This window comes from Sinohyriopsis cumingii, chromosome 8, assembly GCF_028554795.1.
Source record: "Sinohyriopsis cumingii isolate HCF-2022 chromosome 8, ASM2855479v2, whole genome shotgun sequence".
NCBI lineage: Eukaryota > Metazoa > Mollusca > Bivalvia > Unionida > Unionidae > Sinohyriopsis > Sinohyriopsis cumingii.
In genome coordinates this window covers 10,676,563-10,693,673 of record NC_142968.1, presented here as the reverse complement: position 1 = coordinate 10,693,673, position 17,111 = coordinate 10,676,563, and the positions used below count along the sequence as shown (strand labels likewise).

The 17,111-nt window shown below is 35.2% G+C and overlaps 1 protein-coding gene across 1 annotated transcript in view; it reads left to right on the top strand.

Annotated features, from left to right (window-relative positions):
• The window catches only part of LOC149792968 (uncharacterized), a 191,050-nt gene that overhangs the window by 154,710 nt on the left and 19,229 nt on the right, over nucleotides 1-17,111 (top strand). The window contains exons 7-10 of the mRNA XM_089968929.1: nucleotides 3,570-3,721; nucleotides 10,892-11,121; nucleotides 12,282-12,431; nucleotides 14,513-14,618. Of these exons, the coding sequence (XP_089825055.1) occupies nucleotides 3,570-3,721; nucleotides 10,892-11,121; nucleotides 12,282-12,431; nucleotides 14,513-14,618 (638 nt within the window). The remainder of the gene's footprint in view (nucleotides 1-3,569; nucleotides 3,722-10,891; nucleotides 11,122-12,281; nucleotides 12,432-14,512; nucleotides 14,619-17,111) is intronic.

Here is a 17,111-nt window from a genome sequence, read left to right as displayed (position 1 = left end):
CAGGTGGAAAACATTTTTTGTTTGGGGTTTTAAAATGTGAAAAAAAAGTAAAACATTTTTGAGAATGTGACTGTTATCCAGCCATTATCAGATAACATATGCACCATGTTTGTGCTTTTCATAACACTGAGAAAGAGCAAAAGCTAAAGAGATCTGTTTTGATAAAAATTATTTAAAATGACAATTAAATATTTCAAAAGTGATTTTTACCTTTGAGAATTGTTGAAAATGTGTGAATATGTAGTGTGCACAATTGAAAGGGAAGTAATCTCTTCTGTTTTCCATACCACTGTGTGTTAGAGATATTTTAAATTCCAAGATCTTTTCCTTCTACAAACTTTGTCTGCAGACACTTCTATTTTATATGCAAGTTATTTTGCTTTACAGAAATTTAATATGCTCTGATTGATTTTTGGACAGCAATTTCATAATAGCTAAATAATTGAATATTAGTTTACTTTGCCATCAGGCATAGGGAGGTTGTGGTATGGCCCGGTGTCACGTATGCATTTTCCATCATTTCATCCATTAACTGTGGTATGGCCCAGTGTCAGGCATGCATTTTCCATCATTTCATCCATTAACTGTGGTATGGCCCAGTGTCAGGCATGCATTTTCCATCATTTCATCCATTAACTGTGGTATGGCCCAGTGTCAGGCATGCATTTTCCATCATTTCATCCATTAACTGTGGTATGGCCCAGTGTCGGGCATGCATTTTCCATCATTTCATCCATTAACTGTGGTATGGCCCAGTGTTGGGCATGCATTTTCCATCATTTCATCCATTAACTGTGGATCTTATCCATTTTCTCAAATTTCAATGGGCTTGTTTCAATCAAATTTGGGAGGAATGTTGCACAGGAAGTGCCCTACCTTTGTTTTATTTAGGTAGGTTATATGCCCTACCTTTGTTTTTAGGTAGGTTATATGCCCTACCTTTGTTTTTAGGTAGGTTATATGCGGTTCCTTTGTTTTATTTAGGTAGGTTGTATGCCCTTCCTTTGTTTTATTCAGGGTGGCTTTCCTAGCAATGGTAGTATTGCATTCAGAACAACTTAAATGGGACTCTTCATGTGCCTTGTGGTTTTTAGAGTTTAATGCCATTTTTCAGCACGTGATAGACTATACATGGTGGCCAGTATATCTGGTGGAGGAAGAACCTGGGAAAACCCACTGGAAAGAACCACCAAGCCACAGGAAACTACTTGAAAGCTCTCTCACATACCTACATTGGCCAAGCCTGTGGACAGCGGTGAGGTGTCATTGGTCTATAAAGATGAACACCTTAGAATGCTTTTCCACCCAGGGCCCCAACTACTTTTTGTACAGAACAGCTTTGCCAATTTTGCTAAAACCTGGTTGCAATATTGCTCCAGACATGCTTTGTCAACATTATGTATAGGGTGGCTCTGCTAGCAGTCGTGCAGTTTCCTAAGCAACGTTTTGGAAAACCTATTCTCCAGGACAGCTTAGCCACTTTAAGTCAAATTTATTATGGTCCAGGGTGGCTCCCCTAGCAAAGGGAGTGTTTTCAAAAGTAGCGATATGGAAACCTTATTTTTAACTTTAGAAAATTGTAGTCAGTTCCAGTAAAACTTAATGGAACTGTTATTTAGGACATGCTCCATCAAACATGGTGGATCCCTACGCATGTATCCTTTTGCAACCAAGTGGAATAGCTATTTTCAACAGTTTCTCTAAAATGGCTGAGCCATTTTCTATCAAACTTAGAGGGTATGTTTGTCAAAATTGTGTCAGGTATGACTGTCCAAGCAATGGAGTGGTTTCCATGGTAACCATATGGAACACCTGTTTCAGCTTCTTCAGATTGGCTGAACCAATATCATTCAGACTTATTTGGAATATTTGTTCCGACATGTTCCATCCCAAGTGGTCTCACCCCCTTCAGGCGTGGCTTCCATAGCAACCCAATGGAAAATGCATGTTTTGATTTCTCTAAATTGGCTATGCAAATTTTGATCAAATTTCATATGTTTATGCTGTGTCCAATGTAGGTCCTATAGAAAATGTGTAGCTGACATAGCAAATAAATGGAAAATCTTTTTTCTCCACAAAAGCTGAACCAGTTTCAGACTTGGTTGGAATGATTTTAGGACTGGATCTGTAAACATTTTTTCCAGTATGGTTTCTCTAGCAATGATGCAGCTGTAGTGAACAGGTGAAATCCTACAATTGATATATGTAAACTTGGTACCATTTGATTTCCTGTCCAAAAGTGCCAAACTGCTTGGCCATATCATAGTATAGAGTCCTGCAGTAAACACTTTTCACATTCATGCAGTTCATGCTAAAGGCTTCCAGTCTTTCAGAGCTGATGTTATATGGACAGATGAAGAACATGTCTGATTCCACCAATTTCCTCCAGTAGATAGAAACTATTCTGACATGGTCGTCTTTCAGTCCAAGACATCAAATAGATCTAAACTATCCTGACACTGGTGCCTTTCAGCCCTAAACATCATTTTAGACAACTGTATACACTATACCAGGTCAGTGATTATCAGTCCTACATGGACTACTTGACTTTTTTAAAAATATATTTTTATTTATTATAATTCTAGAATGATATCAGCACAGGCAGCAATATTTTGCACATTAATATTTTTTACTCAGATTGCTTGCATGTTTTTCGTTAGCCACATGGAATGTTTAAAGAGAACCTTTCCCTAGCTTTAAATGTATATTTAGCTACATGTAAATACTCCTCACATCTTTGAGCCTTAGTCATTTAATTACCGTATATACCCTTTTACAAGTCAAGTCGAATTGCAAACAACAGATCTTGACCTGCCAAAGCATAATGCACATGCAGATCAGGGTCTATTTTGTTTGTTCTACTGATTACTCCTTACAAACTGCACAAACACAGATCTGCCAGTGCATTATGTGACGGCAGCTCTGGGTCTGTGCAGTTTGCAGTTGGACTCGTAAGTGAGTATAAACAGTACTCAGTATTCAAGTGATATATCTGAGGTCCACTGCTATAATTTGTAACACTCTGTGTAATTTCTTCTGTTTTTTTAATATATGATGAAATCTGTCAGTTGGATAATAATCTGCTGTTTTGTAGACAATGAGATGAAATTATTCAAGTGTTCCCAAATTTAGTACATGTCTTCATTTGTACAAATGGTTTTCTGTTGTTGGAGAACCATTTATTTTCACCATGATTCCAAGGGAACTGAAGGGGAAAAATGCTTTTTTTGGCCAGCCACTTCAGCTGATTTGTTACTTGTAAGAAACTTTTGGCCAGTCCTTTCAGCTGTTTTGTGACATATAAGGAACTGAAAATCTGAAGATTCTAAATGATCAACAGAATTTAAGCAATGTTTAAATGTGTTTACATGCAAAAGCTAGTATGATATAAGGGCAATAAAATTAATGAAACTTTATTATTGTTTTAATAAAATGTAGTAGTTTGGGTCTCAGATATATCACCTGTAATTTATTCCTAGTTAGGTACATGAATGATCACATTTTCCAACTCACCCTACTAGCTTGTCACTGACGTGTGACGTGTGTTTCTTTCTCCATTGACTTTGCAGAGGAATTAGGTGCCGCATTTTTCCCAGGTGCAGGTGCCGAAGCATGGGCGCCACACCACCTAGCACCGTACCCAGACTTGAGCCCAACAGCGACGTTACACCACCACACCGCACTTCTCCAACACCCTGCTCTAGCACAGGTGCCGGTCCGGGTTAGTTATCAATGATCACTTTACTTAATTTCCGTTTCTTGTCTTCACAGTCATTACACATCACCATTGTTAATTGCAAATGCAATGACAGATGTCATGATGATCGCAAAACTGTATAGTGAGAAAATATTTTTCACGTGTCTCAATATTTCACAGTAACAATCTATTTTCAGTAATGCCAGAGTGGTTCTCAAACTTGGTTGGTTACAGTAATGCCAGAGTAGTTTACAGAGTGGGTTGGTTACAGTAATGCCAGAGTGGTTTACAGAGTGGGTTGGTTACAGAATGGTTCACAAAGTAGGATGGTTTAAGTAATGCCAGAGTGGTCTCAAAATGTATGTTGGTTACAGTTTTTATCCTTTCTTTTAAAATGATTTAAAAAATAGGACTGCATTTTTCATTAATGTCTGATCTTTGGCTTTTTTTTTACAGCATTTCATAATTGAGTTATATCTCTTAGCCATCTTTTGTCAGGCTTCTGTCAATTTCACACATTAACCAGGAAAAATAAACAAAATTATTTTTAATTGATCAAATATATTTCATTGTAACAGATTTACTCGGTCCAATGCTTAACTCTGTTATGGAATCTGTTTATTATAATATTGCACCAATATATGATTTCATGGATATGTATCATTATGATTATATATCTCCTGTTGTAGTTTCAGGTTTGGTGATAAAGCCATACTTTTAAAATTATTGGTAAATTTGTTCATTAGAAAGCTTTAAAGCTTGCATGGATGACAAACCCATACTCTACTTTCACAAACTATTGGTAAAATTTCATACATGAAAGCGTTGAAGCCCATCCCCACTTTAAAAGAACACAAATGATAAGGCTGTTTCTGGGATAAATATAGTTAGTCGAAATGTAATGTTCAAGAAACCGTCAGATTGGTATCTTTTTAGAATTTCACTCATGGCATTACTGAATGATTCTTGAACGTTTTCCATCAACAATGTATATTCTTGCAAAACAGAATTGTATTTGTTATTTGTGCCTAGAATATTCACCAACCACACCAGAGATCTTTTGTCACACATAGAAAATATCACATCCTATTGAGTATTTTTCCTCCATGTCTTTTTATGTTGCAACTTCCTGTTGTAAACTTCCTGTAGACTGGTGATATGATTTACTAATGGCACAATATTAACATTGTCAAATAGTTGTAGAACCTTTCACCATATCAGTGTCATCTTGTGTAGTCATTATTTATATTTTGAGTTGTTCATTCCACCCAGAATTAGGGTATGTACATGTTCCTCCATTTATCCCAGTTGTTTCCATGCATTTGACACATTTCTTTTCTCTTTTCTTTTTTCTCATGGTAGATAGTATGGGATGGTAAGTATGGTTTGATACAACACAATAATGTTTTACAAAATGTTATTTGTTTTTCTTCTCAAGTTTATAAATCTAATTATTTTATCTGAAAGTTTAGGTCATCAACCTTATATGCAAAATTTAGGTCATCAACCTTATATGTAAACTTTAAATCATCAACCTTATATGTAAAATTTAGGTCATCAACCTTATATGAAAAATTTCTCTTGTTTGATTCAGTGAAAATTTAGAGAGAGAGAACATATCAGGAATTTGAAACTCAAAAATTGCCTCTATTTCTGAAACAGATATCTCAGAAATTGACAGTCTTTGGTACCTGTTTAGATGTAAGCATACTAAAGGACTTCATGGTTAGAAGTGCCACATGAATAGGAATTTATAGATTAAAGTGCCACATTAATAGGATTTCATGGTTAAGAGTGCCACATGAATAGGACTTCATATATTGAAGTGCCACATTAATAGGACTTCATGGTTAGGAGTGCCACATGAATAGGACTTCATAGAAGTGGCACATTAACAGGACTTCATGGTTAGGATTGCCACATGAATAAGACTTTATAGATTGAAGTGCCACATTAATAGGACTTCATGGTTAGGAGTGCCACATGAATAGGACTTCATAGATTGAAGTGCTACATTAATAGGACTTCATGGTTAAAAATTCTATATTATCAGGACTTTATGGTTAGGAATGCCACTTGAATAGGAGTTCACAGATAAAAATGCCCAAATAATAGGACTTCATGGTTTGGAGTGCCACATTAGAAGGACTTCATAAATAGAAGTGCCACATTTATAGGACTTCATGGTTAGAAATGATATATGATTAGGACTTCAGGGTTGGAAGTATCACATTAATAGGACTTAAGGGTTGTAATGAAGAGCCTTATAACAGGAACTATTACAATGAATGGCCTTACAAAAGGAATTGTCATAATAAAGGGCCTTATAACAGGAACTGTGTTATATTGAAGGACCTTATACCAGGAACTGTATTATATTGAAGGGCCTTATAACAGGAACTGTGTTATATTGAAGGTCCTTATAACACTAACTGAGTTATAATGAAGGGCCTTATTATAGTGAGAGGATGCTGTAGGTAACTTAATTAAGTGGTCTACATTGGTACATTTTAAATGGGGGATGTAGCTTCAATTTAACCTGTTAAACTTAACAAAAGATGCTAGTGGGGCAATCTTTTACTTTAATATTTACATAGATATGCCAAATAATTTAATTGATTACAGGATTTTAGATTTGTAAAGGTTTGATTTGATCTGTCAGTAAAATCAGAATTTCAGCAGTTTCTTGTGGTCCTTGCATTTTAAACAGGACAAGAGAAAAGGAACTAATAACTATGAAAATGAAATTTAGCATTTTAACAAAATGGTCATGTTCTGAAATAAGTTAGTCTATTTATAAGATAGGAGATTTCCCAATGTGATGACACCAGTCCTCATCGTAAACCATGCACAAAGTTCCTGAAAGTAACAAATTGTTTTTGAATTTTTTTTTGGCGGGGGGGCCGAGTGGACTAAAGTGCTCTCTGTTACGGATCACTGCCATCTCATCTCTGTCTGCATAGGTTCGAGTCTTGGATTCGGGCAATGTGGGTATGTGAGAAAGCTTGCCAGTAGCTTATCGTGGGTCAGTGGTTCTTTCCAGGGATTTCCCGGGTTCTTCCTCCACCATTAATACTGGCTGCCATGTATAGCCTATCATGTGCTGAAAAATGGCGTTAAACCCTACAACAACAAAAACAACAACAACAATTGTTTTTAAAAGGAGGAAGAATTTGACTTTGTGTCATCTTTAAAAAAATGACTATGAAGCTAAGTGATTCAGGGTTAGAATGATTTCTTGACAGGCAGGTCAGGAGAACTAAAAAATTCACCAGACAAGTTAATTTCTAGGTCACTTGCCCAGAACTTTATTACAAAGATAATGAAGTTTATAGAGATCCTGGGAAGCTGAATATTTCTAAATTAAAGTTACATTAGTAGAAATAATTAATTTGCTTTGCAAAACTGTGGAGAAGACCAATATGCAAATTCTTTTTCTTTGCCATACATTGTGCCAGATTTAAAGCATCATCCGTTATTTCTGTACGACTGTAGATTTTAGTTACATAGCAAGATGCAGCAGTCACTGTGTTGGCATCGGCATCAATGTGTTTTTTTCAATGACTTTAGTTTGTTTCTCAGTTGGCAATACATTTAATCTTGTATGGTTAATCTGGTGTTTGTTTTGGATCTTCAATCTGTATTTATGTATCACAGACTAAAACTCCTGGGTTTGTAAAGGTTTTGACTGGTGCCCATGTGTTGGCATTCTCGAATGCATTAATTCAATTCTCTGAAAAATCCGTATTTGCTTTGAATTTCATTTACAATGTGTTGATTTATTTATCGTATGGAAAAAAAAAGGGCCATGTAGTTAAAAAAAAATTGTATGTTTTCTTTCCAGTCAGAGAAAGAATTCATTTTTGTATAGCCTAACACAACATCAAGGCTCATTCTTTTTGCTGACTTGGAAGAAAATCCATATATAGTTTTCTTATTCTAATTAAGGACAATACTCGGCTTTGAAAAACATTTTGTATAGAATGTAGTGCATACACTATGTTAACTGTGATTTTTGTCATCGTTTCTTTTTTTTATTGGGCACTTGACTTTGAAGAACATCCATTTTTGTATGCTTTATTTGTATTTCCTGTGTTGAAGTCTTATTCTGGTTGTGTTACATGATTCCCTTGTTATAACACTGTCCACTGAAGCCATAGTGTACTGTCTTATAGTGAGACTACCATATCATGAAGTACATTTTTCCCTCATTATAACACTTTCCACTGGAACAACTGTGTATTTCCTTATAGTGAGACTGCCATACAATATCCCATCATTATAACACTCTCAACTGAAATCTTAGAGTGTACTGCCTTATAGTGAGACTACCATATCATTAAGTACAGTATTCCCTCATTATAAAACTGTCTACTGAAGCTGCAGTATATCGAGAAGTACAGTATTCCCTCATTATAACACTGTGATCTGAAGCCATAGAGTGTACTGCCTTATGTTGAGACTGCCATGTCATAAATTACAGTATTCCCTCATTATAACACTGTCCACTGAAACCATAGAGTGTACTGCCTTATAGTGAGACTGCCATGTCATGAAGTACAGTATTCCCTCATCATAACACAGTCCACTGAAGCCATAGAGTGTACAGCCTTATAACAGACTTGCCAACCCTTATGATTTGGCAGGAAGTCTTAGGGAAATGATCATTAAAATATGGACTGAAAAATAGAAACATTATTTAAATGTGTCATTTGATAATGGTTTGTGTTTGATTCGGATTTCTTATTAGGTTCACTGGAGTTCATCAAGGAACCAGATTAATGGTACAAGAGTACCTCAGATGCTTTATACTACACACATTTTTTCATGCAAAGCGTCTGCATGGTCAAGATATTGCTTGTATAGAATTTTCTAAAAATGGCAGCCAACAAATGATGCATGTTTTAGATGAAAGGGACAGTGAACCACTTAAAAGCATTTAAAACAATCGGAGGAATAAAAAGGGACAGTGAACAACTTAAATGTTTAAAACAAATGGAAAAATAAAAAGGAATATTCAGATTCTTGGGGAATAAAAGCAGGAAGGGCAACAATTAGATTTGCTGGAGTTAATATTTTGATTTGAGTACGTCTTATGGTTGGATAAAAGATTGCTGGCCCCACATATAAATGAGAATAATAATACAAAGCCAAGGATTAAATCAAGTTGAGAGATAGCAAGAAGCCATTGAGCTCTGTAGGGTTTGGAACTGCATTTTCTGAAAATGTGCTGGAGGTACTTATGGTTTGAGTGTACGTTTTAGTGAAACATAGTTTACCATCACTGCATAAGTCTCTGATCACTCTTCCAAATTCTCAAATGTATTTTTACCAACTTACCAATAGCAGTACATAATCAATACGATATTCTAAGTAGTACAGTATAAAATTAGTGTTATAAAATCAATGAAAATGTACATATTGTAAATAAAACATGGTACAAAATGAAAATTATAGGTACTCCAGACCTGCCAACTTTTATGATTTTGCCATAAGTCTTACAAAAATTACTCTTAAAATACAGACTTACAGCATAAAGCAAAAACTATGGAAACATGATCATTGCTGAAAAATCAGGAGAATTTGTTCATCCATGTTTGATTTGGATACGGGTTTCATATTAGAAGTAGTGAAATTGGTCAGGGAACCAGACTAATTTTACAGCAGCACATCAGACGTTTTAAACTGCACCTATTTGTTCATGTGAAGCATCGACATGATCAAACTGTGGATCATAGATTTTTTTTAATGGCATCCAGCAAGTGATGCATGTTTAAGATGAAAGGGAAAATAAGCCTCTTGAAAAGTGTTAAAAATCAACACAGGAAAAATAAAAAGGAATATTCAGATTCATATGAATAAAAGTTGGAAGGGACACAATTATGTTTATTGGACATTACTAGCCAATTTGAGTATGTCTTCTGGTGGGAAATATGATTGCCATCGTCATGTAAAATGGAAAAAGAATTTCCAGAAATTATGTCAAGTTGAGAGACAGCAACAAGCCATTGAACTGCATAGGGTTTGGAACTAAAATTTGTGCACTGTACTAGTGGTAAATAAAGTCTATGCATACTTTGCAAACTTTTCACTTGAACATAATGTTTATTGTCGCTGCACATTCCGAATACCGAACTTTTAATTACGTTTTCCAGCTTTACAATAGCAGTTAATGATATTTTGTTACACCTTACTGAAAACTGGTCAAACTTACAGAAAAAAATCAACTGCCTTACTGAGACAGACTCAGTCAGGGTTGGCAGGTCTGGTACTCTAAATAGCATGGTTTAAAAGCAATGAAAAATACAGGTATTCTAAATAGCATGGTAAACTTGAGCACCTATTCTTAATACAGTTTGCTGTACTATTTTGCTTACTGATTTTCCTGAGAAAAGAATGTTCACCATAGAGCAGGATTTATTATTGGTTTTGCCAGCAGTCACACACTTGGTCATAGTCTAACCTGCCTCACATTAGGTCATGGTCTAATCTGTGTCACACTAGGTCATGGTCTAATCTGTGTCACACAAAGTCATGGTCTAATCTGTGTCACACTAGGTCATGGTCTAATCTGTGTCACACTAGGTCATGGTCTAATCCATGTCACACTAGGTCATGGTCTAATCTGTGTCACAATAGGTCATGGTCTAATCTGTGTCACACTTGGTCATGGTCTAATCTGTGTCACACTAGGTCATGGTCTAATCTGTGTCACACTTGGTCATGGTCTAATCTGTGTCACACTTGGTCATGGTCTAATCTGGGTCACACTAGATTACTTCTAACCTGTTTCAGACTAGGTCATAGTCTTATTAAATTAACCACCTATCCGATGAGAATGTAATTTTATTCCATGCTTTATAATACCATGCCCCAAAAGACCTGTGTTAAAGGACATGTTTATGGTCAGATCTGCTCTAGTGTTTACCTGCCTACAAAGACCACTTCAGTATATAGACCTGTTTTCATAGGACATAAATTGGCACAAATTTGTCTCAAGTAAAGCTGACCTCTCATGATGACCACTTCTGTATTGGAATTAGTGGTACAGGTTTGATGGTCTTTGATTCTTACAGATGACCTCTTAATGCTGTTCTAAAGGCACAACTATTGTGAACGAAACTCCATAGAGCATTGTACTGAAGAGTTATGCAGTGTTTCCCACTTTGCCAAATATGTTTTTTTCTTATTTAGATACACCACCCTACAATGGTTGGCCAATCAGCTGCTATGCCCCACCCCTCTTTAGGAGCCACGCCTATATTGACTAGTCATCTGAGTGGCAGCCCACTCACAGGATTGACCAATGGGACGACCCACCAGTCTTTCACAGCCGGTCATCATAATGCACCATGCTCGACTCTGTTCGTTGCCAATTTAGGACAGTTCTCTTCTGAACAGGAACTTAAAGATTTATTTAGCAGGTAGGTCACATGGATCTTAATATCATAGTGCTTATTTATTCGGTATTGTGTTTAACATCTTTCCATAGTTGAGAATGGTGTCACACAAAAGGTTATGAACTTGGATTCAAGTTTTGAAAACTTTGATTTGGAATAATTAGATGTAAAAAAAATTGTTTTGCATAATTTTAGGCTAAAGCTAATATATGTATGATTGCTCCATAGACTCTTCCATTATAACATTGTGGGGGTGGGGGGGTCCATAACTGCCCACAGTGTTACATACCAAAACCAAACTGCAGTATATCAAGAACCGTGTATGTACCAAACTGGTAAAATGGGAACAATGGATATTGTCAAATAATAATGTTTTTAGAAAAGAAATAAAGATATTGGGCTTCATGTTTTAATTCAACCAATATTGTGCAACATATTGTTGTACATTTATCAACCCAAATAGTAAAACATGGAGTAATATATTTATTTAACTAATTCAAATACAAGGATTTAATTTTGGTCATTCTGTCCGTAGCACTATCGTGTTTTCTTTAAATCACGTTATAACAAAAGTATGTTGTAAGGAAGGAGAGCTGTATGTGTTTATCTTCAAAATTATTAATTTAGATATTGAGAAAAAAGTAGAGTTTTTTGGCAGTTATTTCAATCCAATTCATGTGCTTTAATTTATAATCTTGTATTTATAATCTTGTGATACAGTTATAATGAAAATGTAAACATGCCAGAAATGTTTTTTATTTGATGATTTGCACAAATTCACCGATACCATAAGATTCTAGCTTTGAATCTTGGAACAGAGTTCAGCTTTTGAACTCATTTTCATGACTATGGGAAATCTCTTGCAAAATCATAACATCTCCAACAAGGACAAGTATCTGTCTAGTCAAAGACAAGTATCTCATCCTAGTCAAAGACAAGTATCTCACCCTAGTCAAAGACAAGTATCTCACCCTAGTCAAAGACAAGTATCTCACCCTAGTCAAGGACAAGTATCTCACCCTAGTCAATGACAAGTATCTGTCTAGTCAAAGACAAGTATCTCACCCTAGTCAAGGACAGGTATCCTCAACCTACATATCCATTAAGGAAAAGTATCTCTGTCTAGCCAGAACAAATATCTTGACCTAGTCAAGGACAAGTATCTCAACCTACATCTCCATTAGGGACAAGTATCTCATTCTAGTCAAGGACAAGTATCTCAACCTAGTCAAGGATAAGTATCTCAGCCTAGACAAGGGTAAGTATCTCAACCTAGTCAAGGATAAGTATCTCAACCTAGTCAAGGATAAGTATCTCAACCTAGTCAAGGATAAGTATCTCAACCTAGTCTGTTCATACTCTAAAGAAGAAATTTCTATTACTTCCTAAACCTAATGGAAACTTTAACAAAACAAAATTTGAAACTTATAATCTTATAACTTAGACCAATGATTTTAAAATTTAGTCAGCAGTAGATAGTTAATGAGATTGACCAAAGTTGTCCCCCTTGAAATTTAGAAGTCTTGAACCTCTGAACTAAATTTGATGGAATTTTCACTGTTTCTATTGGGATGCATTTATTTTAAATATATAAACTGTTACTTTTTTAAGCAAATGCTGCTCTTTTTCATCCCAAAGTTATGTAAAATGCCTTTTTCATCCCAAAGTTACGTAAAATGCCTTTTTCATCCCCGAGTTATGTAAAATGCCTTTTTCATCCCAAAGTTATGTAAAATGCCTTTTTCATCCCAAAGTTACATAAAATGCCTGTTTTTTTAAGCTCATGTCTCTATCGTATTATGGCTCAGGAAAGGAAAGTGGCTGCTAAAACTTGATCAAAACAAGATTTTACATAGAACTTACCATCATGCATGCCTGGTGTCTCCTTACTAGCAGAATGGACTCGGATATCAAATTTCACCATAACAAGACCAGAGTTGTGTTTTCATGCCTTTTAGGCTAACCAGACAAATTATAGTTTCACATTTGCGAAACTGAAGAACTGCATTTGAAACAGTTCATTTTGAATGATAATTTTCTCAACACAAAATGCAGTGCTGTCTCTGATGGATCGCTAAAGAGAAGTAGTCTTGGAATTATGACATAACTTTAACCTTATTGGTGCCTGTCAGATCTACTTACTCATGGGTTCAGTTGGTGCATTTTTTAAGTTCTAGTTTTCAAGGTTTCACTTTCTCAGTCTGAATTATTCCACAAATATTTCAATTCAGCTTGTGAATTATCAAAAATGCTAGTAGACATTTTGTACATTTTTGCCTTGTCCCCAATGAGAACAATGAATTTTGTTACAGCTATACATGTACCAGAATTGGCTTTTTCCTGGCAAAACTTGTAAAAAAATTTGACTGGCTAATCTTTCTAACTTATCTTAAAAAATATTGATACCAATTGTTTGCTTTTAAAACCTGACATTCAGTACGAGTTTAGTTTTGCATTGACACCCTGAGGAATGTTATTAAGCTGTGTACTTGTAACATTTGGAATGGCTGAATGTATCAGTAATAATGACACCAAAACAAACAGTGCATCATTCCGTAGGTCACATGTTGATATGCACTTTTATTGAGCTATTCATCTCTGAGGAAAAAATTTGGAGTGGAACCTCATGTGACCATATTCGGAGATTGAGAATGCACTTCCAAAGAGATCTTCCATTTGAGTGAAAAGGGAGATAATTGTAAAGACATATATTTGACATTGTTGATGACATCATTGGTCTGGACTTTGTATGATGAGATTAATATCAAAAAATTTACCCAGATAATTTATAATGCATAGTGTTGGTCTTCTGTCAGATTTGCATGTCTTTTGATCCTGGATTATCTAACCAATGGAAGGAGTATTTTACAAAATTAGAAGTATAATTGTACTAATATGCCATTTACCACATGTTGGTAAATATAATGTATGGTACCATGTGGTGGTCATATAATGCATGGTACTACATGAGGGTCATATATGGTACCAAGTGGTGGTTGTATGTATTGTACCACAAGGTGATTATATAAGGTATGGCACCACAAGGTGGTCATATCATGTATGGTACCACATTGTGGTCATGTAATATTTAGTAAATGTGGTGGTCATATAATGTATGGTACCACATGGTGGTCATATAATATATTTTATCACATGGTGGTCATATAAGCTATGGTACCACATGGTGGCCATATAATGTATGGTACCATTTTGTGGTCATATAATGTATGGTGCCATGTGGTGGTCATATAATGTATGGTACCACATGGTGGTCATATGTATGGTATTCTTGTTAGATTTTGGTTCTTTGTGGTTCTCAGATTAGCACCACTTCTCACTATGTAAATTAGTCTGGTTCCCTGTCTCAGATTGTGATTGTCATATAAATGATATAGTTTTAAAAATTTGGATTCAGTTCAAGCACCAAGCATGCATCCCCACTGCAGCTTCTGAACTGCACCTTTGTGTACATAGTGTTCACAGTCTCAGTTGAGCATATACACAGTCCACAAATTTTTAAGGTGTGTGAATTAACAATGAACTATGCACTAGTATTTTTGTTCTTTAATCTTTTGCCTGAAAGTTGCAGTCACCACTCATATCTGCTTATGTATTTCACTTCACTTCTTTTAAAATTGGAAATTAGCAAATTCAGGATATATAACATTCTGTAATTTGGAAACTCTCACTCTTGACCCAAATTCATAGAGAGCATCCTAATATAAAACTCTTTCAATAATAATAATAATAATTATCTGTAGCCATTGTAATTGAAAATATAAAAAACGTGATAACAGTCAAGTTAAATTACTTTGCACTCTTTTACTTTGACAATTTCATAAGTCATCTTGCCCTGGCTTGTGTGTGTTTTTGGGAGTCAGGTGAATGAACTCTGATATGCTGTGGTCTCTTTTGGGACCTAAGAAGGATAAACCATTACATAAACTTTTGTTAAGACTGGTTGATGTTCAGTCATCATGGGTTTGATGTACATGTTTACATTCCTCATGGCTTTAATGCAGAAACTATTCAAGTTACAGGAGTCTTCAATTGGATGATTTCTCTTGGTCACTGGGCATACCTTGAATCTGTTCAGAAAATCAAGTAGGGAGACTGAATTAAAAAACGGGGAGATTGGGACTTAAAATCGGCTGGTTTTTTAGGAGTCTTGAATGGGGCATTATTTTGTGTTTGTGGCTTTAAATATAATGTAAAATCTGGACAATATTTGTATATGAAATTGGCAATGGTTTTAAGTGCTTATTTCTTAGTTGCTTTGGACAGTGAGATTCATCCAAATAAGTTTGATTTTATATTGACATTAATTGATCTGGATATAAATTGTATCAACAGTGAGACCAGCATAGTCATGTTAATTACATAGTCATGTTAATTACATAGTTCAGACACTAGGTACTGCAAATGGATAGTCATATTAATTACATAGTTCATACACTAGGTATTGTAAATAGATAGTCATGTTAATTACATAGTTCAGACACTAGGTACTGCAGATGGATAGTCATGCTAATTACATAGTTCAGACACTAGGTATTGTAAATAGATAGTCATGTTAATTACATAGTTCAGACACTAGGTACTGCAAATGGATAGTCATGCTAATTACATAGTTCAGACACTAGGTACTGCAAATGGATAGTCATGTTAATTACATAGTTCAGACACTAGGTACTGCAAATGGATAGTCATGTTAATTAGTTCAGACACTAGGTATTGTAAATAGATAGTCATGTTAATTACGTAGTTCAGACACTAGGTATTGTAAATAGATAGTCATGTTAATTACATAGTTCACACACAAGGTATTGTAAATAGATAGTCATGTTAATTACATAGTTCAGACACTAGGTACTGCAAATGGATAGTCATGTTAATTACATAGTTCAGACACTAGGTACTGCAAATGGATAGTCATGTTAATTACATAGTTCAGACACTAGGTATTGTAAATAGATAGTCATGTTAATTACATAGTTCAGACACTAGGTATTGTAAATAGATAGTCATGTTAATTACATAGTTCACACACTAGGTATTGTAAATAGATAGTCATGTTAATTACATAGTTCAGACACTAGGTACTGCAAATGCATAGTCATGTTAATTACATAGTTCAGACACTAGGTACAGCAAATGGATAGTCATGTTAATTACATAGTTCAGACACTAGGTACTGCAGATGGATAGTCATGTTAATTACATAGTTCAGACACTAGGTACTGTGAATGGATAGTCATGTTAATTACATAGTTCAGACACTAGGTACTGGTACTGCAAAATGGATAGTCATGTTAATTACATAGTTGAGACATTAGGTACTGCAAATGGATAGTCATGTTAATTACATAGTTCAGACACTAGGCACTGCAAATGGAAAGTCATGTTAATTACATAGTTCAGACACTAGGTACTGCAAATGGATAGTCATGTTAATTACATAGTTCAGACACTAGGTACTGCAAATGGATAGTCATGTTAATTACATAGTTCAGACACTAGGTACTGCAAATGGATAGTCATGTTAATTACATAGTTCAGACACTAGGTACTGTGAATGGATAGTCATGCTAATTACATAGTTCAGACACTAGGTACTGTAAATGGATAGTCATGCTAATTACATAAGACACAAGTACTGTAAATAGATAGTCATGCTAATTACATAGTTCAGACACAAGGTACTGCAAATGGATAGTCATGTTAATTACATAGTTCAGACACTAGGTAATGTAAATGGATAGTCACGTTAATTACATAAGACACTAGGTAATGTAAATGGATAGTCGTGCTAATTACATAGATTAAGTTCAGACACAGGGTACTGTAAATGGATAGTCATGCTAATTACATAAACTAAGTTCAGACACTAGGTAAATGGATAGTTATGTTAATTACATAGTTCATATACTAGGTGCTGCAAATGGATAGTCATGTTAATTACACAGATCAGACACTAGGTAATGCAAATGGATAGTCATGATAATTACATAAGA